This window comes from Bidens hawaiensis, unplaced genomic scaffold, assembly GCF_021521415.1.
Source record: "Bidens hawaiensis isolate Kalapana, Puna unplaced genomic scaffold, B.hawaiensis_p1.1 tig00000780_1, whole genome shotgun sequence".
Classification (NCBI taxonomy): Eukaryota; Viridiplantae; Streptophyta; class Magnoliopsida; order Asterales; family Asteraceae; genus Bidens; species Bidens hawaiensis.
In genome coordinates this window covers 3,460,541-3,487,279 of record NW_027491045.1, presented here as the reverse complement: position 1 = coordinate 3,487,279, position 26,739 = coordinate 3,460,541, and the positions used below count along the sequence as shown (strand labels likewise).

At 35.7% G+C, this 26,739-nt stretch overlaps 2 protein-coding genes, 1 non-coding gene and 1 pseudogene across 3 annotated transcripts; 2 read left to right on the top strand and 2 right to left on the bottom strand.

Annotated features, from left to right (window-relative positions):
- The first annotated feature begins 802 nt into the window (after positions 1–802).
- LOC143535852 (NDR1/HIN1-like protein 1) lies at positions 803–1,549 on the top strand. Its single transcript, XM_077029993.1, has one exon. It carries the CDS (start codon positions 803–805, stop codon positions 1,547–1,549), a length of 747 nt encoding a protein of 248 aa, XP_076886108.1.
- Positions 1,550–3,345: 1,796 nt separating this feature from the next.
- Positions 3,346–4,717, bottom strand: LOC143536992 (uncharacterized). Its single transcript, XM_077030861.1, has one exon. The coding sequence runs from the start codon at positions 4,407–4,409 to the stop codon at positions 3,483–3,485; it is 927 nt and encodes a 308-aa protein (XP_076886976.1). The 5' UTR covers positions 4,410–4,717; the 3' UTR covers positions 3,346–3,482.
- Positions 4,718–7,105: 2,388 nt separating this feature from the next.
- LOC143535842 (nucleosome assembly protein 1;3-like) lies at positions 7,106–24,241 on the bottom strand (annotated as a pseudogene).
- Positions 14,259–14,406, top strand: LOC143539214 (U4 spliceosomal RNA). The gene has a single exon (XR_013136398.1). It is a non-coding gene; the product is annotated as a U4 spliceosomal RNA (small nuclear RNA).
- Positions 24,242–26,739: the final 2,498 nt, after the last annotated feature.

The following is a 26,739-nucleotide window of genomic DNA, read 5'->3' as shown; positions in this document are numbered from 1 at the left end:
TGTTAATTCAACAATGAAGCTCTTCAACACGTACGAACCAAACAACATATGGTTTCAAGTTACCAACATGTCGAGATTTAGGGTTCGTTAGCTTGTTTAGATCAAACCATAAGTTAGTACATATATTATGTTTCTCGATGTCTAAAACATTATAAACAAAGAACAAAAATAAGACATATAATGTTATAAATTCTCTAGCTTATACCTTTTATGTAAAATGTATGTTAAAAGTTATATTTTTATCTTTTTTATATCAATATTTATACAAATATAAAATAAATATAAAGTTAACAAGCTCGGTTCAAGCTTTAAACGAGTTAAGCTTGATTTTTCAACTTGATAAAGTAAACGAGCCAAACTAGAGCTAGCTTGTTTAAATTTGAGTTTGAGCCCGAGCAAGCCTTGACTCGGCTCGACTGAGACCCCCAAATGCCATATGTAAAAAATTGAAGATGAGAATCTGATATGCTGACTTGTTAGCTTATAAACACCTACCAAATGATTACACATCGTATAATAATATTTATTATTATTATTATTAATAAGTAGAGAAGAAAATAAACAAATACCAAACCGTGTACACCACTATGACACCATTTCATGTTGCACTATTTCTTCTTCTTATTCTCTGTTTTAAACAAGACTCGAACATCCACGCTCTTTAGCATGAGATTTTAAATCTCGCGTGTCTATCATTTCACCACTAAAAACTTCTTAAAATCGAATCATATTCCATGAATATGATATCTATCTAACGCTTCCAAATTTCAAACCCGAACATCAACGACCACCATCACATCCAATGGCCGAAAAAATCCATTTAAACACCGACCACACCACCGGAAACCCTAAGTTTCCACCCACCAAATCTCAACTACGTCCACTCTACCATCCTCAAGCTCTCCGTACCCACCGTAACCGTAACCATAACCGTAGCCGCTGCTGCTCATGCTGCCTCTGGTTAACCTTCCTCCTCATCCTCATACTCACCATTGCCGCTGCAGCATGCGGCGTATTCTACGTAATGTACAGTCCACACCCTCCATCATTCACCGTCTCATCGATTAAGGTGTCTCGGTTTGACATAACCTCAGGGACCTCAGACAACGAAATCAACACAAGATTCAACTTCACATTGACAGCACGAAACCCTAACGACGACGTAACGTTCTTATTCGACTCGGTTTCAGTCAAAGCTGTGTCGAAAGAAGTTGAAATTGGAGACGGGAGGATGCCAGCGTTCGTGTTGGATGAGAAGAATGTAACGTGGTTGAGAGCAGTTGTGGTGGGTAATGGACGGGTTGTGGATGATGATAGTGAGGTGAAATTGGATTTGAAGAAGAAGAGGTTGGTTATGGTGAGTGTTGAGTTTGATACGAAGGTGAAGCTGAAGATTGGGAGGATGGAGACGAAGAAGGTGAAGATTCGAGTTGTTTGTAAGGGGATTCGGTTTGCGCCACATGGCGGAAAGGGAGTGGTTGCGGCGGACACGTCGGATGTGAAGTGTGACGTGGATGTTAGGACTAAGATATCGAGATGGACAATTTGATTTGATTTTTGAGGTATTAATTTTATCTTGATATTTTGTTGGTTATAATTTATATAAAATGATATATGCTTTTTTAAGGTAGTCTGGATCACTAACGGACTATCTTTTAACTGATTATCTTTATTTCCTGAGTATGACACGACCTTGGGCATGGGTACTAGGCTTGTTTTTTTACATTTCATTTATATCGTTGAATACTTATATGAAATTTCTATGTGTTTATTTTGTATTAGTGTATTTTGATAAACGTCTACAAATTTGAAAAAACCAAAAATTGTTTTGATTTATTTAAATTTGATGCTTAAACATGGTTCGTTTCTTTCAGCTCGTCTTGCATTCTACAACGAATAATTGTCCCCTTCTCTTCTCTATATCCGGTTGTAATGAGATGTCACGTCCATCTTTTCTTGATACAGATGCCTTGTTAGATTGCTCTTAAGACATGTCAAGCGTCTCATGATTATCTACTTTTGCACCGATTGGATTTGGTTATAGCCGCTTTTGCTATAAAGTTCGTATATGTCTTCAAGTTTTGCGTCAATAGATGTAGGCGAACATTCGTTGGCATAGAAAAGTGTAAAACGGTCGAACTAGTATGCAAATGATATTAACATAAGAGTTGTCATCGATAAAATACATCACTAAACCGCTTAGAAATCTTCACACGCTTAGTGTTTTCAAACAAATCTTCACCCTCTTGAAATCACATGATAACATGTAAAAATATTTCATTCATGGGGTATGATTGTGTCTATTTATAACCATCTAACTACAAAATAACCTACTTTAATCAAACACTTATACTTTCAAATAATTACTTATGACTATTAACTATAACTGATGTTTTAAAACCCAAACAAGATATCGAACACTAGCTGTCATTATCAGACCATTAACAAATGTGTAACACCTATGTATGTTAAAGCAAAATATTAATTGAGGATTTAAGAACCATATTCTCCCTCAACATGAATGGCTTTATGATCAATCAATGTACCAAAACCAGTGTTCTTAACCTCAATCTCATATTGTTGTTCTTCATTGTAACAAACATTTTCCACTTTGATTAAAGCCTTTTGTGTTTCTTCATCAAATAAACTCTTCTCACTGAAATCAAAACAAAAGATCAAAGACTTTAATGACTTAAAACTTTAGTTATTGAAATTGACTATCAAGTACGGGTGCAAACGAGACGAGCCCAACTGATAAAAAGCTTGAAACAAGTCAAGCTTTGTATGGGAAGCTCGTTAAGACTCGTCGAGCCATGAGCCGTGTATATTTTAAGTTTTATCTTTTTTGGAGTTCTATATATTAACCGGGCACTACACAACCGAAGATCGAGCCAAGCTTTGGCTCGTTTAAGTTATCACACGAGCTCGAGCTGGCTCAAGCCTTATATGGGAAGCTCGTTTAGACTCGTCGAGCCTTGTGAATTTTCAAGTTTCACCTCTTTTAAACTTCTACTTATTAATATCACACTCCACATCCGAGCTCAAGCTGAGTTATGGCTCATTTAAAGTACTACAAAGACTCAACCCAGACTTAGGCTCGTTTAAGGCTTTTCTGAAATATATAAAAAAAAAACTAAAATCGTATACAAATTAACCAATAAATGATAAACGAGCAAAGCTTTTTCTAGCTCGAGGTGAGCCCGAGTCTCAAATAAAACTCGTTTAGGCTCGCTGAGCTTTGTTAATAATTGAAACTGTATATAAAGCTTTTTCGAGCTCGAGGTGAGCCCGAGTCTCAAACAAAGCTCGTTTAGGCTCGCTGAGCTTTGGCAATAATAATTAAAACTGTATATAAATTAATTAATAAATAATAAACGAGGAAAACCAGAACCCTAAAAAACAACCCAATATCAAGCCAAGCTCGACCTTAATCAAGCCCGGGCTTGGCTCGTTTACACCCCTACGATAATGAAATTAAGCATTCATTCAAACCTAGGTTCATCCGCCTCTTTAAAATTGAGATTAAACTCGTCTCGTTCCGATCCCGCTACCGGAATCTCATTAATCAGAAGCGATTTGAAATCATCACAAACCGATGCGTGCAACGGTTGCGACGTTGGCGGTGACGAATTACTTGAATTCTGATCATGTACGGCGGTCCACGACTGAATCACCGGTGACGTTATATTATTATTATTATTATTATTATTATTATTATTATTATTATTATTATTATTATTATTATTATTATACTGAACATCATCATGATCTTTATGTTGTTGTAATTGCATGTTATGTAGATCAACCTCATGATTATTATGATTATGATTATTATTGTTACTATTATCATCGTATAATTGCGGTTCGTCTGGATTATTAACCAGATGAATATCATAATCAATCTCATCGATCACAATCATATCATTACTAAACTGCTGCTGTTGGTGTTGCTGATGATGTTGTTGATGATTCTGATTATTACTCTGAACCGAAAGCGTGCGATACAGCGCGAGCTGCTGCAACACGAATTCGAGCTCAGCACACGAGATCTCAATCTGGCGTTGCAGCTCACGTATAATGCGATAACATCCGCCGACCGGATCAATGGACCGGACGTCGGATTGGTAAATAATCGTCCGCATGGCTTCGTCCTTTTGCGGACGGTCTAGGTTACGTATAATTTTGGTAATGTTGCTAACGCCGAACAATTTATGCGCGTTTTGGAACTGGCGTTGGCGGTCGTGAGGGAAATAGGGGGCGAGGACGCAGTCGGGGGCGCATTTGCGGCGTTGGTAGCGGCACGCGGCGCAGGCTTGGATGGTGGAGTTGGAGGGGCGGGAAGGGGGTGGGAGGATGTGGTTGGTGGTTTTGTGGTGGTGAATGAGTTTGTTGTGATTGGTCATGGTCATGGTAATAATAATAATAATAATAATAATAATAATAAGGGTGCGGCTCCGGCGGGAATGGTGGGAATGGTTTAACTTTGTGTTGGTTTATTTTTGGTGGTGAATAAGGGAATGGATGGGGAGGGGTAATTTGGGAAAAGAGTGGAGGTGGCGGTTATGGAGAGTGGGAGTGAGGGTAGTTAGTTAGTTAGTTACGTGGATAGGTGGTTAGCCTCGTGGCTTTGGTTCTTTATTTGGAAACTACGTGTGTGGTTGAAAGACAAAGAAAAGTTAATCGAAAATTACGTGTGTGGTTAATTGGAAATTAATAAAAAAAAGAGTAAACTGTGGTATTTATCTATATGGTTTGTTTAATCTGCGGTTTTACTCTAATAATTTCAAATTTATGATTTTTGTTCGTGTGGTTTCATTCCACTTGCAATTTAAAATGTTTAATCTGCGGTTTTACTCTAATAATTTCAAATTTATGATTTTTGTTTGTGTGGTTTCATTTCACTTGCAATTTAAATAATTGCAAGTGGAATGAAACCACATGGACGAAAATCGCAAATTTAAAACTATTGGCCTAAGACCGCAGATTTTGACAAAACATATGGACGAAAATCACAGTTTACCCTAAAAAATAAAATTTGTGCACATGTGTTTAACAGTTTAATAATAAATAATCATATTTTAATTATGTAAAAAAAGTTATAAAAACTACTAATTAGAGGATTGGAGAAGAAGATAATGATGAAAGTAAATAGTTCGTTAAACCATTCACAATGTAAGGTGTTTTTACCATGTGACATTCTCACATGCCCAATGTCACATCAGCTTCTCAGCCTCAAAAGTTCTCCTTTGTAAAAAACCATTATCATGTGGGTCTCTCATCTTCACTCACAAATCCATGTTATAAATCCACATCATCAAGTGCGTGTAAGGGCTTTCTTTTCCTTCCCCGTTGAAGATATAATCGTATATTATATAAGCATTATGTGTGTAATCGTTTAAAAACCTTTAGATAAAAGTACTAAGTAATTACTAAATAGTATATCTCATAGAGACCTAGGCAACAAATTTGATATTGTACATGACCTATTGGACTAGTAGTATGATGTTCCTTTTTATAAATATGAGGTTGTGAGTTTAAATACATTCAAATGCAAGGTAAATGTGAAATTTTGTTGTTTTAGAAATAAATAAATAAAAGATACACACAATAAATGACCTTTTTTTGGATATTCATCTATAACTTGAGTTGAAAAATCTTTAACTAACATCTAACGACATTTGACATTTTGACGAGTCATATGATTTATTCAATGGTATATATCTTTCTTTAGTATATCTAACCATAATCCTGATTACTAACGCTTAAAGGTTTATATTATGGTTTAGTATTTAGTATATATCATATGTGATAATGATCTAGTATCATTTAAGTTTATTCATTTGACCTGATTCAAGGTGTACACTTTTATCATGTTGCCATTAACTTACTAAGTAAAGTTTCAAAGTTGGTTTAATGATTCAATGATAAACATTCGATTCTCATTTAGCAAAGATTTGCTTCGACTACTTTCCTCTGATAACCTCTTCAACGTTATATGTCCAACACAACTTATGATTTACATGATCCTGTTTGTTAGTAAAGCATTGACAATGTCACGTGAAATTTCCAATAATGTTTCCCTCTTCGGTGATATCTGAGATATTATAAATTTTATCAAGTGTAAATTATGTAGTTACAAAATCTTTTTTGTAGTACATAACTTGTTTGATATAGATTACAATCAGTTAACATAGGTCATGTGTTGAACACGTAGACAACCCCGTATCTGACATTCCCAAGCTGATGAAAAGGGTCCGTGTTAGGGAAATTTCAATCAAGTTAAATAGGATACTCAAATTAGAGGTGCACAAATCGGGTTTTTCAAATACCCGGTTTCGGGTATGAAACCGGGTTCGGGTATGACCGGGTATTGGAAAATCGGGTATTAACAGTAACCGAGTTGGGTTTGGGTCCGGGTACCGTCTCTAAAAACAATACCCTATGCATCGGGTCGGGTATAGAACCGAGTATTCTAAAATCAGGTATTTGAATACCCTATTTTTGGGTATTGAAAAAACCCTATTTTTATGTTTTTTCAGGTTTTTTTTCGAGTATTTTTCGGGTATAGATCGAGTATTTGATAAACCCAGTTTCTGGTATGGAATTGATTCCAGTTTTCGGGTATTACTGGATACAAATCAGGTCCGGTTCCGGGTACGGGTAGGGCCTACGGGTAGGGTCGGGTACGAGTTCGGGTATTAAAAACCAGGGTATAAAAAAAACCGGTTCCAGGTTTTTTTGGGGTTCGGTTCCGGGTTCGGATTTTTTGTGCACCTCTAATTCAAATGATTGTGTGGGTTTACTTGTGACTGTTTAAGTCACCATAAAAGTGTAATGCTTATGAAATCTAATTAATGTCTTCAACCCGACTCGCATCACGAAGAATCGTGCAAAAAGCAACCCTCTTTTCGCAAAAAGCAACCCGCTTTTCGCCCAACAAGTTCGATTCCTCCCATGGCATTTATAAGGCCCGGGAATTCAAATAAAAAAACAACGCGTGACATGAAGAAACATCGGTAAAACAACACAAGGATCTTAATATTATTTTATACGAATTTCAAAATAACCAAAATCTTGCAGCCATAGTGGATTAGCTGCCAATGGCATTTGGATGAGTTTTAACCAACTCAACTAAAGGAAGATGTCCTAAGTTTACATTCTTTAGTCAAAATACTTAAAGATCAGGCTTTGTAAGTTCTTCAACGGAGTTTCTGTACTTCGCGATCAGCTCCCTATCATTGTAAAAATTAACAATTCATCAATACAACATAATCTTTAACAGAGTATAGCTAACTGTGTATATTTGAAGACCCAATACCTTCTTTGATTAAGCATTTGTTCAGCTTCTTCAACTTTGTGTTTTTGTCCCTCCACAGTCTATAAATAATCCCAAACGATCAAATTTTAACACGAAATTTGGGCAACCAAATTTAATAAGGAAAACTTCATAGAATAGTAACAAACTTTAACCATTGTACCAATTAAGTTACTCTAACTTTATTTGTTTCAATTAGGTTACTCACAAACGTTTATTTATTGATTTTGTCTCAATTAGATTATATGATTAATTACTTGTTATCTTTTTGAATTATTATATCATTTTTTTTGATCGGTTGATTATTATATCCTTTGACTAAATTAATGTTAGATGAATATAATTTTTTTTATAGAATTTTAACCATACGTTTAAGCTTAAATGATAAAAAGTTAATTAGTGTGTAAAATTTAAAAACTAGAAATATTTTAATAAAAAAGGTGTTTCTAATAAGGAGGGGGGGGGGGGGGGGGGGGAGGGGTGGTGGATGTGGTGTGATCACTCATCACACACCCCACCCAATTATATTGTGCCACATCACCAACCCAAATTCCATCACATGTGATGGTTTTTTACTAGGGGTGGTGGTGTGGTGTGATGGTGTGTGATGGAATTTTTTTTTTTTTGTAACTTTAAAAATTAAAACAATATTTAATAGAACTTAAAAATAATAACAATAGTTTAATAGAACATAATTCAACTTAAAATTTAGAAATAAAAAATAAAAGTTACAACGAACGTCTACTCCTCGTCTGAATCCGGAAATTCCAGACCTAAAGAACCTATATGCGCAACAAGATCCCATCTCAACCGATGATGAATATCTTCATCCTCTAATTGGACATCATCGGGAACGGGAACATAAGTCGGAGGATCCGGTACCCAATCTGGAGAAATTGCATTTCCATCTTCTTTTATTAACATATTGTGTAATATGATGCATGCATACACGTAGCTATAGATCGTGGGTTTTTTCATTGCACGAACCGGTCGACTGAGTATGCACCATCTACCCTTTAAAACACCGAAAGCTCTCTCGGCATCTTTTCTTGCCGATTCTTGCAACTTCTTGAACGCCTTTTCATTGGTCGACAGGAAACGAAAAGGCTTTCACAAAAACAGACCATTGCGGGTAGATACCGTCGACAAGATAGTAGCCACGTCTGTAATATCTCTCGTTGACAAAGTACGGACAGAAAGGTGCGGTGCCATCTATTACGCTCTGAAACAACGGTGATGTGTACAGAACAGTGATGTCGTTGTTTGAGCCGGGAACACCAAAATAAGAATGCCAAATCCATAAATCATTTGACGCAACCGCTTCTAGTGAGATGGTCGGTCGTTTGATATCACCCCTAACATACGCCCCTCGCAACTCCCGTGGACAATTCCTCCATTCGATATGTGTACAATCGATGCTACCGAGCATCCCTGGAAAATGCCATCTAGCCTCGTGTAAGGCGTAAAGACGTGTAATGTCGTGTCTTGTTGGTTTCGTAGAAACTCTTTGGCATACAATTTTAAAATCGCGTTACAAAAGAATTGTAGACATTCACGTGAAGTTCTCTCAGACATTTGTAAGTATTCATCGAATTGGTCGGGTGGGTTACCTGTCGCTAGTTGACGAATAGCGGATGTGCATTTTTGAAGCGGCGCAAAACTTCGTTTGCCTCTCGCGTCGTAAGATTCTTGAAACCATTCTTCGTTTGCTTCGACGTCGGCTAAAATCTTTAAGAATAAAGATTTTGGCAAACGAAAGCGTTCCCTAAACGTCTCGTCGTTGTACTTCGGCTCCTCCACAAAATAGTCGTTCATTAGCACGTCGTGGGCATGTATACGATCACGCTCCACCACCTTTTTCTTTGGACGGCTCGGGCCTTCAAGTTCTTTGTATAGCAACGGGAACCATTCGAGAATGTCATCGTCCGAAGACGAAGAGCTATCGGTGTCTAAGGGCATCGAGTGTTTCGGAAATTCCATATTTTTTTGTTGTGAACGAAGGGGAAGTTTGAGAGTGTTTTTGAGTTGGATTTGGTTTTGATTTGGATTTGGTTATGTTTTTGTTTTGGTTTTATATTGGTTTTTTTTTTATTTATTTAACACCCCCCCCCCCCCAACGGCTAGATCTCCACCCAACGGCTACATTCCTTCTTGGAAATCACCCCCACCAAGCGTGATGGCCATCACGCAAAATACCCATTTTCGCGTGACCATAGGACCGGCGGCGGTGTGGCTTTTCTCATCACGCGTGACGGGGTGGCCACCACGCACCGCCCCGTCCGCCCTAATAACAAAATTGAAATATGGTGCTATTCGAGAAAACAAACAAACGTAATTTTTTTATATTTTAATATTTATTTTTTTAATTTGTCAATTTCTTTAATTGATAAAATCCATGTCATTAATTTTAAATTCCATATCATCGGTCCACATCACCGTTTACAAAAATTTTTAAATGAAAATATGTCACGTCAGCATAATTATCTACCTAAATGATAAAAAAAAACCGTATAATAAGTATATAGGTGAAACTTGAGTGATCTAAATGAGAAAAAAAATTTGTGAGTAACCTAATTGAGACAAAAAAATTTGCGGGTAACATAATTGAAACATAAAGAGTTTCAGTAACCTAAGTGGTGCAATGGTGAAAATTTGTTACTATTCTATAAAGTTGCCCCTAATATAGTAACAGAAGACAACATTGTTATGGCATTATGCGGTTATGCTAAATGCTAATGCACACACTTGTAATACTTTTGATCAGCAGACAATATTATTAAATATCTTTTGCCCCATTATGGCACGAAGAAAAGGCGAAAAGTACATTGCTTGGAAGACCGTAATATCAATATCAAAATCAAAAGTTCAAAACATGGCTTGCTGGGAGAGTAGACTTAATACTAAAATTTTCCTTTTGTGGCATACGCGTTAAACACATCAAAAGACAACACATTATCGATCAAACAATGACTACATGATTTCAAGTAGGGGTGGCAATTACTGACACACACACGCACGACATGAAAGTAATCAGGTTTTGTATTGTCACGACTAGCACGTTTGATAAGCAGGTCTTGTACGGCTTGACCGGTTTAATCTACTTAATTATATGTGTTGTGTGTTCGGCAAGGCTGGCCATGGAGGGTGGCAGGGTAGTCGACGGCCACAGGCCCGACACCCCGCTAGGCCCAATTTTTTATTTTTTTTAATAAAAATTATATGTATTTGTATGACAAAAAATAAGTATAATCAAGTAAGCACATTCAAAATTAAATTGTTTAACCCAATAAAATGTTTCTTTTATTTAAGGCCCAAAAAAATTTTCGCCTTCAAGGAGCCGGCCCTTTCGAGCAGACTTGTTTAATCAGCTTTAATGAAACATGTTGACAGGTCAACCCGTTTAAAACTACAATAACAAAAAAGGATTATACTATAAGGTCAACTCGCCAACCCTTCTAACCGATTTATAACCTCCCTGGCTAAATGGCTTACATGATCTTAAGTCTGCCTCGATTAGTTTTGATGTTTATGACACGAATAAAATAGCATTTCAACCACTAATTACAAGATAAATAATCCAGTTTGCCATGCATCAGAATTATACAGTGGCGAAGCTTGGACAAGTTCGGCGGGGGGGGGGGGGGGGGGGACTCAAAATGTATTAAAAAACCATAAACGAGGGGAGCCGGGCTCGAATTTTGGGCAAAAAAAGGGTAAATTTACACTACGTGTACACAATTTTCGAGCGAAAAAAGGTCAATTTACACTACTGCGCATAAAAATAGGGGGGTCGGGCCACCGCGGGCCCTAAAGAAGCTTCGCCCATGATCAGAAAGATCAAGATATTATGAACAAACATACCGCAGCTTTAGTGGCGATAGATCCTGATATAGTGTTCAACAGCTGCTGGCATTTCTCAAAGTGGCTGCTCAATTCAGTAACCTTCAAAACAATCAAAATTTCATGTGACTCGGAACAGAACAGAACAGAACAAAACAAACATAACGAAATCAACGAGATACCCCTAAAAGTTGGTAACTTTTAGGGCTTTAACTACAACTTGTTTCAGTATCTGATTAATAATAAATTCAAGTACGATTAAGACCAGAAACTTTGATAGCGCTAATTAGGAAGTGAACATTTAATAATACTCACCAGGGTATCAAAATGTTGATCTCGAGTTCCATTCTCGATCGCATCAGCTAAATTCTCCACCAACTGTGTCGACATAATCAAAGCGAAATGGAAAATAATCAAATGCATATAATTATAACCGGAAATCGGGTCGGGCAGGTACGAGTCAGAACGGGTAAGTCTGCAAAAAAGGGTTATTTTGGTTCGAGCGGGTTCGGTCAAATAGAATTTCGGGTTAGAATGTGTTGGCTTAAAACATGTTTTTTTTTTAAAAAGAAAAAAAAATCTGGTACCCTTTGGCTTTGCTTCTGGTTTTTGGCACTGTGTACACGTGTGGCGTTGGTTACGCATTTAATGCAGGTTACCCGCATTCCAATACACGTGTCGGTAACGCATGTTTTTTATTTCCAGTTGCACGTGTACCGGCTCCGGATTGCACTTACGCATCCCCCATGTTACCAGTGTTGTAAAAATCCTGATTAATCTTCGATTAATCACTACTCTCTACCCCACCGACTTGTCGCTGATTTGTCCAAAATCGGTCAAAATTGAAAAAACTATTATACATAAAATGTGGAATATATATGTATATTTAAAAATTTACAAATAAATTCCAATCCGATTACTCCACCGCCCGACTAGTGCCAGTCGATTTCTACAACATTGCATGTTACACCTTAGCGCGCCAGTTGTGGGTCCCGTATCAACCCGTTTGAAAAATAACACCAACCCATTCTGACCCATTTCATTATATAAAATATTGCGTCAATCAAACCACCCATAGCAACCCAATTTCAAGACGATGGGTCAAAATTGGCAGGCCTATATAGACTCTAATATTAGGGCTTTAAATTATAATAATAATGTTTCTAATAATAATAATAACAATAATTAAGTTTTAAAAAGCATACGTTTTGGAGGTGAAAGTGTGAAGCAAGTGATTGTGAAGGCTGTTGTTGTTGTTGCTCTTGAGATATCTGGTAACGTTGTTGTTGTTGGTGTTGAAGTTGAAACTGTTGTTGTTGTTGTGGATGATGGTTGAATTGGTGCTGCTGTTGATGAAATTGTTGTTGTGGTTGTTGGAGGTATAAATGGTCTTGACTGGAAGGTGTGGTTGGGTTACTGTGTGTTGGGATCATGTTCCAGCTTCCTCCACCAAATTGATCCATGGCTTTGATGATTCAGAATGAGAAGCTTGTGATTTGTGAGCTAGGGCTTTGTATTAAGGAGACCTGAGTCAGAAGGGGTCGGGTGGGTCGGAACAGGTTAGAGTCGAAACATGTCATAACGGGTTGAGATAAACACCCTTCAAGAAAAAGAAAATATACAAAAATAATAAAAAAAATAACGATAACTTAAAATACATATACATATCAAAAACAAAAAACAAAAGTAAAATGTTTTCTCCGTTACCCCTAGTTAACTTACCCCTGTTTGAGAGAAAAATAAACACTAAGGAATCGAATTGAAACCGAAAAGTCGAAGAAAACGAAACAGTAAACCAAAACCGAAACATATAGAAAGAAACAAAAAAATCAATCAAACCGAAACTAAAAAACTGAAACCTAACAGAAACGGAGCAAACGGGTCCGGGTCGGAACATGTCAGATTGAAATCAAAAACCCCACCCCCTCACAAAAAAAAATTAAAAATAATAGCTCAAAATACATATAAAAAATAATAATAAAATACTAAAATGTTTCCTTCGTTGTCTTCGTTCGAGAAAATAGGCGAAAACGAAACATTAAACCAAAAATGAAACGAAAAAATCGATCAAAACGAAACTAAGAAACTAAACCGAACGAAACTGAAAAAAATAAACAACCAAAACGAAAACAACCCTTAGGGAAATAACTCACATCGATCCATTTTCTTTAATTTGTCGACCCACTTTGACCTATTTCTTTAAATTTGTCGACCCTTTTGACCCGAAAATAACAACATGGAATTTCAAGCATTTGACCATTTTTTTAGTTAAAATATTTTACCCAAACCAACCTATAAAATTTTCAAAACAACCCAAACTAACCTATTTTAAATGATTTGGGTCAAGATTGTCACATTTTACGACATTTTTCTTTTCGTAAAATTCCCAAAATAGCCCACATGTCTTCCATTTTTAGTCATGGTTTTCCAAATTTTCCAAAATGACCATTCAATTGGCATGCCGAAACTCGTGAACTACTAAGATCGTGTCATGTGTACTTAAACTCTACCGGGCGACTAAAGAGTCTGACTGGTCCAACGAAACTTGCTACACTTCAGATGGAACATTAAACAGCTGGACATACGGTTTAGGATCTTGCTTTCGCCAACCGACCGTTTAAGATCGTGCTTTCGTTGGCCGATGGTGGCAACCCCTCCTGTTGAATTTATCAAGCCAAGCAATACTTTTGAGTTAAAAAAACTTCTAACCCGCGCCAACGGGTTCAACGAACTTTGTTCCATCTCAAACGTGTTGTTTACAATTCTACCGATGGGTCACAAAGTGGCCCCTATCGTGGACATAGCTCACCAGCTGTCCAACTGACTATGAGAACCATCGTTAGACCGAAGCCATTTCACAGCTCAGTTTGGCTCGTTTCTTTCGGAGTTAAAAGGCTATAAGTAAAACAGTAAAGATTTGATGAAAAACAACTTTGAATGTATGCATCAAATAGCATCTTTGAGTTCACCAATGTAATGATTGAATAGAAACGCAAAGAGTAGATATATAGTTGAGTTTTATGACTATCCCACATCGGAAGGGGTATGAAACAAAGAAGTGACTAAAGGTGTATAAAAGAAGGGTTTAGATGATGGTGAAAGTATCTTTGCGCATGGGGCAATGATGCAGCTAATAAGGTAATAACTGAGGCGCGTCAATTGCTGGTTGAAAACTATTTTCAAACCCCCTTCTAGGCTTTGGGTCTCCCTAGGCCATCGAGAATTTCTGGAAGTACTCCGTTTTGAAGGTAAAGTCGCCTGCACCCATTCCAACTCATTGTTTTCGTTCTAGATTTGGTGTTTCACTGTATCTTAGCCAGTTACCCACTCCTAGCTGTATAAAAGTGACATGCTATCTAATCCTTAAAACTAGGGGCGTTCTTTGGGTTTGTTTTTTGGGTCGGGTTTCAAAGTTTTAAATCTTGACCCGAAATCCAACCAAATCTATCACGGGTTTTTCGGGTTCGGGTTTTTTCGAGTTGGGTTAAGGTTAAACGGGTTTCAATTATCCTATAAATCAAAACAAAAATTTTTTTAAAACTATAATGCTAAACTTAAACATATTCTTTTTTGCTCGTAACGCAAATAATCAAATAAGAAGCCAACATAACTTGATAAAGGAATTCAAAAGAAGAGTAAAACTAGAACCGTAATTGTCTTTAGTCGAGCGTGATTTGGTTGTTCGATTATGATTGCTATTAGTAAATAAACGGAAAACATAAATTAACAATAAATAATGGATCCGTAATAGTTGGAATGACAACGGACGATCAGGGCTATATCTGATAACTTTAGTGGCTAAGACTTAGCATATTACATCTAAAATTATATTTCATTTCAAATCTAAAAATTTATTCGGGTTTTTTCGGGTTGACCCGAAACTTATAAATTAAACCCAAGAACCTGTTGGGTTCGTAGGCCTTGTTGGCCCGGTTTATTATATGAAGTCAAAAGAGGAGACGGGTGTGGGCGGTCGGGCCCAAGCCCGGCCCGGTTTAGATTTCTTGCATAATAATTTACTAACCCTAGTTCAGTCTCTATATAAACAACATTATGTACTTGTAATATTTGGTCACTCAATAAAGATATACCTAGTTGCCACCCGTGGACGTAGGTCAGTTTAGACCGAACCACGTTAAATCCTCGTGTTCGTTTATTGCTTTCGTGTCGTGTTCAGTTTCGTGTGTGCATTTAATCCTAACAAGTCTCAGGATCCGCTAGGTCGTTACAGTGGGAGCCGGTAGGGACAGAGAACGGGTCTGGGGCAGTTTTAGCCGTGACTGACGTGTTGGAGCTCTGGGGAGCTTCAACGGGCCTTCAGGTTAATTGATGAGAAGGCGGTGGCAACTAGAAAAAGTTTAATGTTCAGATTACAGAAGTACAATCAGGAGTGCAGATGAGAGTACTCTAGGCCTCCGAGTGGGAGATTGTTGGGTTCGTAGGCCTTGTTGGCCCGGTTTATTATATGAAGTCAAAAGAGGAGACGGGTGTGGGCGGTCGGGCCCAAGCCCGGCCCGGTTTAGATTTCTTGCATAATAATTTACTAACCCTAGTTCAGTCTCTATATAAACAACATTATGTACTTGTAATATTTGGTCACTCAATAAAGATATACCTAGTTGCCACCCGTGGACGTAGGTCAGTTTAGACCTAACCACGTTAAATCCTCGTGTTCGTTTATTGCTTTCGTGTCGTGTTCAGTTTCGTGTGTGCGTTTAATCCTAACAGAACCAACCCGAATTACTTCGGTTCGGGTTCGGGTTTGGGTTAGTATTTTCTCAGGTTTGGGTTTTTCAGGTCAGGTTCATGTACGAGTTTTCTTGGGTGGGTCCTGGGTAAAAATGACAGCACTACTTAAAAGCATTCTCACCGTTGAATTATACTCTTTGCATAAAGTTTCGTGATATTTGTTAGCAACAATCTGTTGCTACTCGCGCTCTTTATCAGATTTGTGTTGAGAATGGGAGTGGTTTATTTAACTTTTTATAGAGTGCGACGCAACTGCAACATTGTAGACGTGTCAAAACTCATTACAACAGTACATCAAACTAAAAAGCCAAATTATATAATAACCCGATAAAATGGTTAGTACACCAATCGTAAACACATTCGAACCACATGAATTTAAGACCATCACATATATATTCTATACCTTGAACAAAACTTCAAACATGCAATGCATTGAACACTTATGAATAAATAAAGAATGTAACCTAACAAAAAAAACTAGACATTTTAACAAATAATGATAATAATCCAACACTTTCGGACACTCAACCGAAGAATGCAAATAGTATTCGCAGCCTCGAAAACACTACTGCTGTCTGAATTCAGAAGGTTTCTCGCCTTGTTCTCCTGCAGCACCAGTATTTGAGATCCCGCCTTTCTGCTATCACGTGTCAACGTTTAATCATTTGAACAATAGTTTAGAAGTGGCAAAATGAGCGGGTTAGTGGGTCAAACGACACGACCCGAAACCCAACACAAACACGACACGAAAAAATATAGGTTTTGGGTCGGCTGACACGACCCATTTTTTTAAACAAGTCAACCCGAACTCGACACGTTAAAAAAACAGGTCAACCCAAACCTGACCTGTTAACCAATTTAACAATTTTAGAGAAGCTCATATTTTTTATTGTATAGATAAGATGTTTTAAATTTTAAAGTTAAATACTTACCTTTTTAATTTTTTGTATATCAATTAACTTTTAAAAGTAAAATAATTAATTTAAAGTTAAATTTTTGACACGAACCGAAACCCAGCACGAACACGACATTAAAAAATATAGTTTTGGGTCGGCTGACTCGACCCAATTTTTTAAGCAGGTCAACCCGAACTCGACATGTTTAAAAAACAGGTCAACCCAAACCTGGCCCGTTAAAAAGTGGGTTGACCTGTTAACCCATTTAACAATTTTAGAGAAGCAAATATTTTTTATTTTATAAATAAGATGTTTTAAATTTTAAAGCTAAATACTTAGTTTTTTAATTTTTTATATATCAATTAACTTTTAAAAGTAAAACTAATTCCGTTTTACACCACTTTTATCTACTTTTTATTATTCGTTTGTTCTTATTTTGAGCTAAATATGTGAACTTAAGTTTGTTAACTGAGAATGGGAAATAAATACACAAAAACAAATAGATTTACACAAATTATTAACACGTTTTATATAAGTAAGAGTAATAAGTTGTTTAATTTATTTCTAAGTCAATAGATATTACTCATATTCATATGCAATGTAAAATGGGTTGGCCCGAAACACAACGCGAACACGACACAAATTTGAATGGGTCAACACGACCCGACACGAATAAAAATATGGGTTGGGTTAGGGTTGAAGAATCTCAACACGCTAACCCACCAACCCGACACGATTGACACCCCTAGAATAAACTATGGATCATTTGCAGCCCGTTTGACCAGTCGATCTTTTTGTTAAATTCTTTAAACACAACCCAAACCGGCCCATTATTAATAAACAAGTTAAATATAACATGTTTATATTCTATGAAACAAAATAAGAACATGTATAAGAAAGTTTAAAAATGAAAAGCTCACCTTTGGTTTCCTCTTGCTCTTGCTTTCCTCTTCATCTTCGTCGTCCTCGTCGTCTTCTTCATCTTCATCACTAACTTCTTCGTCGTCATCGTCATCATAATCATCATCTTCTTCCATGCCATCAGAATCGTCATCCGATACTGCCTCACCCGTAAACCATGAAACCGCATAGGGAATAATATTGTCCCGTATGGTTGAACTAAATAGATACAAGACATTTAAGTTATGTCAATAAGCAAATTGAGAACCATTTTGGACCACAAAAAAATTTATATTTAAAAAAATATATATATATATATAAAACAAAAAAAGAAATACAAAAATAAAAAAAGTAAAAAAAACCAAAAATATTTATTTTTTCATCCCGGTTTTATAAAAAAAAATATTGGTTTAGCAAAATTCTACACATATGTATAATACTTATTTTTGTAATTTTATATATGCTATTCTTTATACACATATGTACAATTAAGATAAATGATAATGTACATTATGTAAATCGAGATTAAATACAAATATACATGTGTATAATTAGTTTTTTTTATGAAACCTGGATAAAAAATAAAAAAAATTGGTTTTTTTACATTTTTAAAATTTTCTTTTTTTTTTGTTTTATAATTTTTTTAAAAATAATTTATTAAGAGGTTTTTTTTTACTCAAAATGGTTCTCAAAGTTCTCAATTTCAAAAAAGTCCTCATAGAATCCTCACCCATGTCAGAAAATATAGAAGATGCAAGACGGGCGAGTCAACCAGTTAGCCTTAACCAGCACAGCACATTTGACTCTTGAACAGTTGACTATATACTTATTTGACCCGTTTGAGATAAAACTGACCCAAACCAGCCCATTTATAAGAAAATGAAGTAAAAATAATATTATAACACTTACCCAATGTCATAATCTTGTTCCTTTTGGTTCTGAAGTTCTTCAGCCTGCCAACAATAAGTTGCATAATGTTTTTATTAATGAATTTATGCATAAAAACTAAATGAATAAACTGCGATTTTCGTCCCTGCGGTTTGTTCAAATCTACGGTTTTTGTCCAATAGTTTCAAATTTGTGATTTTCGTCCCAGTGGTTTCATTTCACTTGCAATTAAACCTGAATTCATTAACCTCGTTAAGTATGATCGTTAAACCTATCAGCGTGCCCCTCACGTGAAGGGGACGCCGATGGGTTTAACAACTAGACTTAACGGGATTAGTGAATTCTGGTTTAATTGCAAGTGAAATGAAACCCAAGGGATGAAAATCGCAAATTTAACTATTGAACTAAAAACGCATATTTGGACAAACCAACCGCAGTTCACTCAAACAAAATATTACCTCTTCGTCATCAATATCATCCTCATCCTCAGGCATATGTGGAGGGCTAAAAAAGTTGAAAAAACTTTCGCAATCTTCGGTCTTGGTGATATGTCTAGTATTCTTTGATCCCTTCCTTGGCTTCTTTTTCAATATCTTCTGTGTCAAGCATTTTCCCGGTAGCCATTCAATATTTGTCCTGCTAATGACCAAAAGCATAACATGAACTTAAGATTGCACCGAATGTAATGAATCTTCGTTGTGGTTTAAATGTGTTTGTGCATACACAGTCCCTTGTCCAAACGAAAATGACTGAACTACCTTAACTCTTTTATTTTTATTCCTTCATTTTTTTAAACTTTAATGGATTTTATAACTTGACCGATGAACACAAAACCGTGACTTTGTGGTAAAATGTCCATGACTGATACGATCCTTTTATATTATTATTATTATTATTATTATTATTATTATTATTATTATTATTATTATTTAAGTTTATCTTAAGTTAGTTTCCTTATTGTTTATCTTTTTCTAGTTTTATGTCTTTGTTTTCCTATATAATGTAATCTCGTATAAGAAAAATTATTATTTTTTAATCTATTTTCTCTTATTCTCTTGTGTTCTTGGGAGATTGAGGGTTGTCTCGAATAAACCGTAACAATGACACATTTTAATAATAAACTTCAAAACTCGGTGCAAACAAATAAACATTGAATTTATTTGTTTGCAACCGAGTTTTGAAGTTAATTAATAAAAAATGACGTGGAGAGTTTACCACAAAATAAAGGATCGTATCTATAAATTTGACAAAGCAACGAGGACAAAGATGTATATTAGTATATGAGGACAAAGATGTATATTAGTATAAAGGTATATTGGTTTTTATTAATCCCAACTATCGTCTTTTGGTCGTTGCAGGTTCTAACTAACGAATTGGCTCCTGACGGTCCCAACTTTCAACGTATTTGTTCCCAACGGTCCGCGACTAACAGAATCCTAACGCCGTTAGTTGTAGGTCGCCGGAAAAACGTTGTTGCCCGGAAAAGTCACATTTTTTTCCGGAAAACACCACCTAAACACCGCCACCACCACCACTTGAGCACCACCAACTGATTCCAATGATGGTTTTATGGTTCCGGCGACCTCAATAATTGGGGTTTTTACTAGAAAAAAGTTCCCAAATGCCCGATACAAAGTTACAAAGATGTTTTGGACGAAAATGTTGAGTTTTTCGTAAAAAAATGTGAGTTTTCCGACCAAAAACGTTTTTTAGGCGACCTGCAACTAACGTCGTTAGGCTTCCGTTAGTCGCGGACCGTTAGGAACAAATACGTTCAAAGTTGGGACCGTCATGAGCCAGTTTGTTAGTTAGGACCGGCAGCGACCAAAAGAATATAGTTGGGATTAATAAAAACCAACATACCTAGTATAAACCTTATGCAATAAAACATGGATATGATGACTTACCCTATAGCCTTCTCTGAAATAGGCTCATTATCACTATCATCAATCATATGATATACTTTGGTCAAAACCGAGTTTTTTAAATAAGGATTGGTGTCGAAAAAGAATTCGAGCTTAAAACCCTTAGGCTCATCAACACGGCACCACTTAATGTCCTTCAGATACTTACTTTAGAGCGTCTTCGTCTCGTTCAGAAATCTGGGGACAATGCCAATATTAACATCCTTGAATTCTCGAAACAAAAAAACCGTAAACATAACAATTTTTAGTTATTAACAGGAATGTTACCTCCTCTGCTAATATTTCATTGGTCTTCATTGCAGTTAACCAAAAACCAGGCACACCCTTTTATGAAAAAAAATGTTTAAAATAATAAAACAGATTTTTACAAACATGAAAAAGGTAGGAAGCAACAATGGCGGACATAAGGTTTGGGCAGGGGTAACCCGGGTTACCCCTCAACTTCCATTCCGTAGTGTAAAATTTTTTTTATTTTCGTCGTTTTGTATATCGGGTTACCCCTAAACGAAAACTGGGTTAAAATAATATAATAAAGTTATAAAACAATTACCATCTGCGATCTGCTCCCAGCCTCCCACCATATCCAGACGACCAGACCAAACAATTACCAGCCACCACCGCCGGCCCCTTCTTCAAAAAGAAGGAGATGCCACTGAACAACGAACCCATGCAAAAGGTATTTTATCGCATTTCAAAAAACTTGACTTTGTTTTTTATGCGCACTTGATGGAAGATGTTTTAGGCCACATAAATGTACTTTCAAAACATCTTAAAAAAAAGTCAAGATTTATTACAAGCGGCTAAGTTGATAAATGGAACAAAACGAGCATTGAATGATTTAAGGCAAAACGGGTTTGCTTCAATGTTGGAGAAAGTAACATCTTTTTGTGTAAAAAACATCAAGATGTTAGATATGACGGAAACATATGGTAAGGCTAGAAACCAAAAGAATGTCATTACTAATCGACATCATTTTGAAGTTGACATTTTTAATACGGTTTTGGATATGCAAATCCAAGAATTTGGAAATCGATTCAATGAGGTAACAACTATTTTGCTAGAAAACAGTCGGGTTTAAATCCTTGTGACCGGTTTTCTAAGTTTGACACGTCTAAGATAATTGCATTTTCTGAGATGTATGAGAAAGATTTTACTACAAAAGAAAGAGGGTGTCTTTTGGGTGAGCTTAATGTCTTCTATCACTCTGTAAAAGAAGATGAAAGATTTGCAAAACTGGATGGAAAAAGTGATCTTGCTCGTCTAATGGTGGAAACCAGAAAACATCTTTCTTTTCCTTTGGTATATCGGATATTAAAGCTAGCGTTGGTTTTACCGGTTGCAACCGCAACCGTTGAAAGATGTTTTTCTAAAGTGAAGCTTATCAAGACGGATTTACGCAACCGAATGGGTGACGATTATTTGAACAATGCTCTAATTTGTGCAGTCGAAAGAGAAACATTTAATAAAGTAACGGAAGACGATGTAATGGCCAAATTTCAAGCTATTAAATGCCAAAGAGGAGAGATCATCTATTAGGTAGGTGTTAACTTTATTTGTTATCGTCTTTTTTTTTTACATGAATGTATGATGAAAACAAAAAATTTTAGGTTACCCCTGGAATTTAGTTCTAGATCCGCCACTGGGAAGCAAGATATAATTATGTAGAGTTTGGATCAAATACAAATTAAATTAACGTGCTAACTGTGAGAATCAACTAGTGTAATTATATATACAACATAGAGTAATTATAGTATAGTGTAATTATTATTACACTACGTTGTATATATAATTACACTACTTGATTTTCACAGTTAGCATGTTAATTTAATTTGTACGTTAACTTTCCCTTAATTTTGTATATACAGTAACTATGCTACCTTCTTTTGATTTGCCATCTGCCTGGTCAGTTGAAGGATCATCCTTTAATCCATCGACTTCGACAACACCATTGACTATATCATATCTCTGCAGTTTCAAACCATAATGATTCAGTGAAATAGTAAACACAATAATCAGTCGCGGTGAAGTTGCATACATTTATTGTTTAATATGCTATGAAACTAACAAAGTCATACAAGGGAATGCAATTTGTATCTGTTTGTAGTTTTACAAAACTAAAATCCAGTATGCAATGTAAACATAGTAATGTGATAAATTATAGATGTCAAATCATATACCTTTACATACAACGGCTCGTATAGTTTCTGGTATTTTAATTCAAGTGCTGCTCGCTCTTCTAAAAACTTTGCCTCTAGCTCATCATGTTCACTCTGCAAATGATTACAATTAAATGAGAACCGATAAACGTAAAAGCAGATCTTCTTAAGCATTAGGCCTCTAAACAAACCGAACGTTCAGTAAACTGTTTGATAGGAAGTTCGTTTATGTTCGTTCATTTAATAAACGAACATACATGAACAAAGAGTTTGTGTTCATTTAATTAAACGAGCGAACATGAGCACATGTTTCCTTCGTGTATTTAGGTTCGTGAACATTCATTTATGTTCATTCATGATCGTTTGCATATTAATAAAAATTAATTACATATTATTTATATTTTACAAATTATATCACCCTAATAAGTTTTACAAATTTTGCAGATGAGCCGAGCTGCTCGCGATCGGCTCGTTAAAAAGCTCGATCGAGCCGAGCTTTATCGAGATCGAGCCCGAGCTCAAGCCTAAAAATGCGCTCTTTTAATAAGCAAGCCCGAGCCCGAGCTTTACTTATCGAGCTCGAGCCGGATCACGAGCCTAAACGAGCCTGCCATTTATATAATTTTTTAAAATATATATTTAATAATAAATATAATGTTATGAAAAAATAAATAAAAATAACTAAACAATATATATTCTTTTATACATAAAATTATAATAAAAAAATATATATAAAATAATTATAATTATATAAAATTATAATTGATAAATAGTAAACGAGCCGAGCTCGAGCTTCAAAATCCATTCACGAGCCGAGCTCGAGCTTTGAAAATAGAGCTCGAAACAAGCGAGCTCAAGCTCGAGCTCTGTGTAAATTAAACGAATCGAGCTCGAGCCTAGTCAAGCTCGGGCTCGGGCTCGGCTCGGCTCGTTTGCACCCCTATATTCATTTATGTCTGTTTGTCTTTGTTCAATCATGTTCATGAACTGTTCGTTCAGAATTTTAAACTAACGAACATAAACGGACATGAACATGTTCCCTTTTTGGACAAACATGAACACAAATATTTGTCCGATTAAGTGGTCGTTTCGTTTTAAATTATTGAATGAACACAAAAACGAACATGCCCTTGTACTGGTTCATTCAGTTCATTTACATGCCTATTAAGCATGATTTGATATAATCACATAATTAATTGGCCTTAATCAAATAAATAATAATCTGTACGATGATAGGAGAACTGATACACCTAAAATCAGATCTAAATAAGCATAATATGATACAATAACAGAATCTAATATTCACAATCAAATTATCGAATAATATGCCTTTTCTTCACCTGAATGTCTCTCAAAACCTCGACTCACTTTCTAACCGTTGGATTCAAACTCTGAATAACATCAGAGTGTTGTACAGCCAAATGTTGAAGTTTTTTCTGTAAGATCATTTACAAAACAAATATGTGATCATGCATTATTATTATTATCAAAATGAAAAATTAAAATTTTATTGATGAAAAATAATATTAATATTCAAACCTTGATCAGCTGTTCTTTATTATTATTGTCCATGGCTGGAGAAAGTGTAACAGAAAACCTAGAGATGATGAGAATGATGTTGCATGCATGTAATTTAACTATTTTTGTATAAAAAAAATAAATAAAATATAACAATGGTGGCATTTCATATAGTTAAGGTACTTTAGTAAAAGTTGTATAAACATAAAATAAAGAGTGAACTGTGGTTTGTTCAAATCTGCGGTTTTAGTTAAATAGTTTTAAATTTGCGATTTTCGTCTCTCTGGTTTCATTTCACTTGCAATGAAACCCGAATTCACTAATCCCGTTAAGTCTTGTTGTTAAACCCATCAGCGTGCCCTTCACGCAAGGGGCAGTTTTGTCCCCCCCCCCCCAAATACACCCCATCGCCTCACGTGAGGGGGCTTGCGAATTAAGACTGGTTTTTATTTGGGGAGAAAAATGACGAAACTGTACCTCACGCGAGGGGCACGTTGATGGGTTTAACGACCAGACTTAACGGGGTTAATGAATTCGAGTTTAGTTGCAAGAGAAATGAAACCAAAAGAACAAAAATCGCAAATTTGAAACTATTGAACTAAAACCGCAGTTTACTTTAAAATAAAACTCTAAAACTGTAGTAGTTATCATTTCAACCCACAAAAGAGTTGAAAGCCATATATATATGGTTTAGTTATCATTAGTAATTACAGAATACACTATAAAAAATATAATGTAAGGTTAATAGATGTTTAAGGAGACACAGATCAATGAGGAAGGCACGGACACACACGGGACCAATAGGAACATCGTATGTCTCCTGAGACGATTAATATAAAAAGTTAAAGATAAGACAAAATAACAACAAAAAAACCAGTCGTGTCTAAAAAGTGTTGTGAAGGTCATCAAGATACGCCACATGTCTTGAGAGATAAGGACGTAAGGTAAATGTAAAATAAATATGGGCTCGAATGACACATAATCCTAATGCCGTATTGAAATGGGCACGACATCACGTGAAATAAATAGGATATCCTGACATTAATTTAAACTTATTGTTGAAATAATTTTGATTCACTTTTAAAAAATAATGATGTCAATACCATACTCAAATTAATTATAAACATGCTCGATTTAATAGTATTATTTTTTAATTATGATATTGAATCTTACATGCACTTTTCATACGCAATAAACTTTTTAGTTTGAAAAGGACGTTGGTTTGATGATCTGATGCACAACCTAAATGAATTATTAATTTCTTGTTGACATTTTTAAAGAACATAGAAAACTGTCTTCAATTATTATCTACTTTTCCTTTTGAAGCTAAAAAACTAATATGGTGACATCTAATGCTTAGAACATGTCGTTACAATTGTTTTTATTCATGGTACTTGATAAACACAATATTAAATTGTATCATGTTTGGTGTTGAGAAATAATATCAAACTGTTACATAATTCAATGTTGCACATGCCATTGTTCTTGACATTTAAATAATATATATATTATCTTACTTTATGCAAGTATAGGAAAAGGAATGGTTGTAGCTCAACTACTATAAGTACTTTGTTGCACAAATCTAGTGTTTTGAGTGCTTGATCATGATCTATTGAAGTACCTCTAGTACAGACATAAAGATTTGCTAAACTTTCTAAACGTATCGTATGAGTTAACTTTTATGGTTAGAGTTATTTATGCATTATCGTACAACTTAGATCCTTTTAGAGCCAGCAAATACATACATAGAGACATTCTAAACTTTTTTCTTTTAATACTCAGTGTATTGGTTTTTATTAATCACAGTTATCATCTTTTGGTTGCTGTCAATCCCAACTAACGAATTGGCTGATAGCGATCTAACGTTTTATCATATCTGTTTCCAAAAGTCCACAACTAATAGAATTCTAACGTCGGTAGTTGCAGGTCGCTAGAAAAACGTTTTTTCCCAGAAAACTCACATTTTTTTATACAAAACTCAACTTTTTTTTTTGTCCCAAACCTCTTTGTAATCTTGGACCGGACCTTTAGAAAAATTTTACTAATAAAAGCCTCAATTATTGAGGTCGCTGGGAACCCCTAGAACCGGTTGGTGGTGCTCAAGTGATGGTGGTTGGTTAGTGATGAGTCAGTTGTCAGCGATGGCGGTGTTCAGGTTGAGTTTTTCGGAAAAAAAAATGTGACTTTTCGACCAAAGGCGTTTTTCCGACGACTCGCAAGTAACGGCATTAGGATTCCGTTAGTCACGAACTTTTGGCAACAAATACGTTAAAAGATGTGACCAACCATTTCGTTAGTTAAGACCTATATCGATCAAAAGACGATAGTTAAGATTAATAAAACCAATACACCTTAATAACAATTTAAAGCTAATTCACTAATATACAGTGGGGAGTGGTTAAACCATTATTTTTACTTTTGCATGTTTATGCAACATGTTTCTAACAAACCCGTACTCATTGTACTCATTCATATATTAAAAACTCGGGTATAAAAACTAGTGGTTTTAGTGCAACTATATTTTAAGTGTAGACCATGATGAAAATAAATAA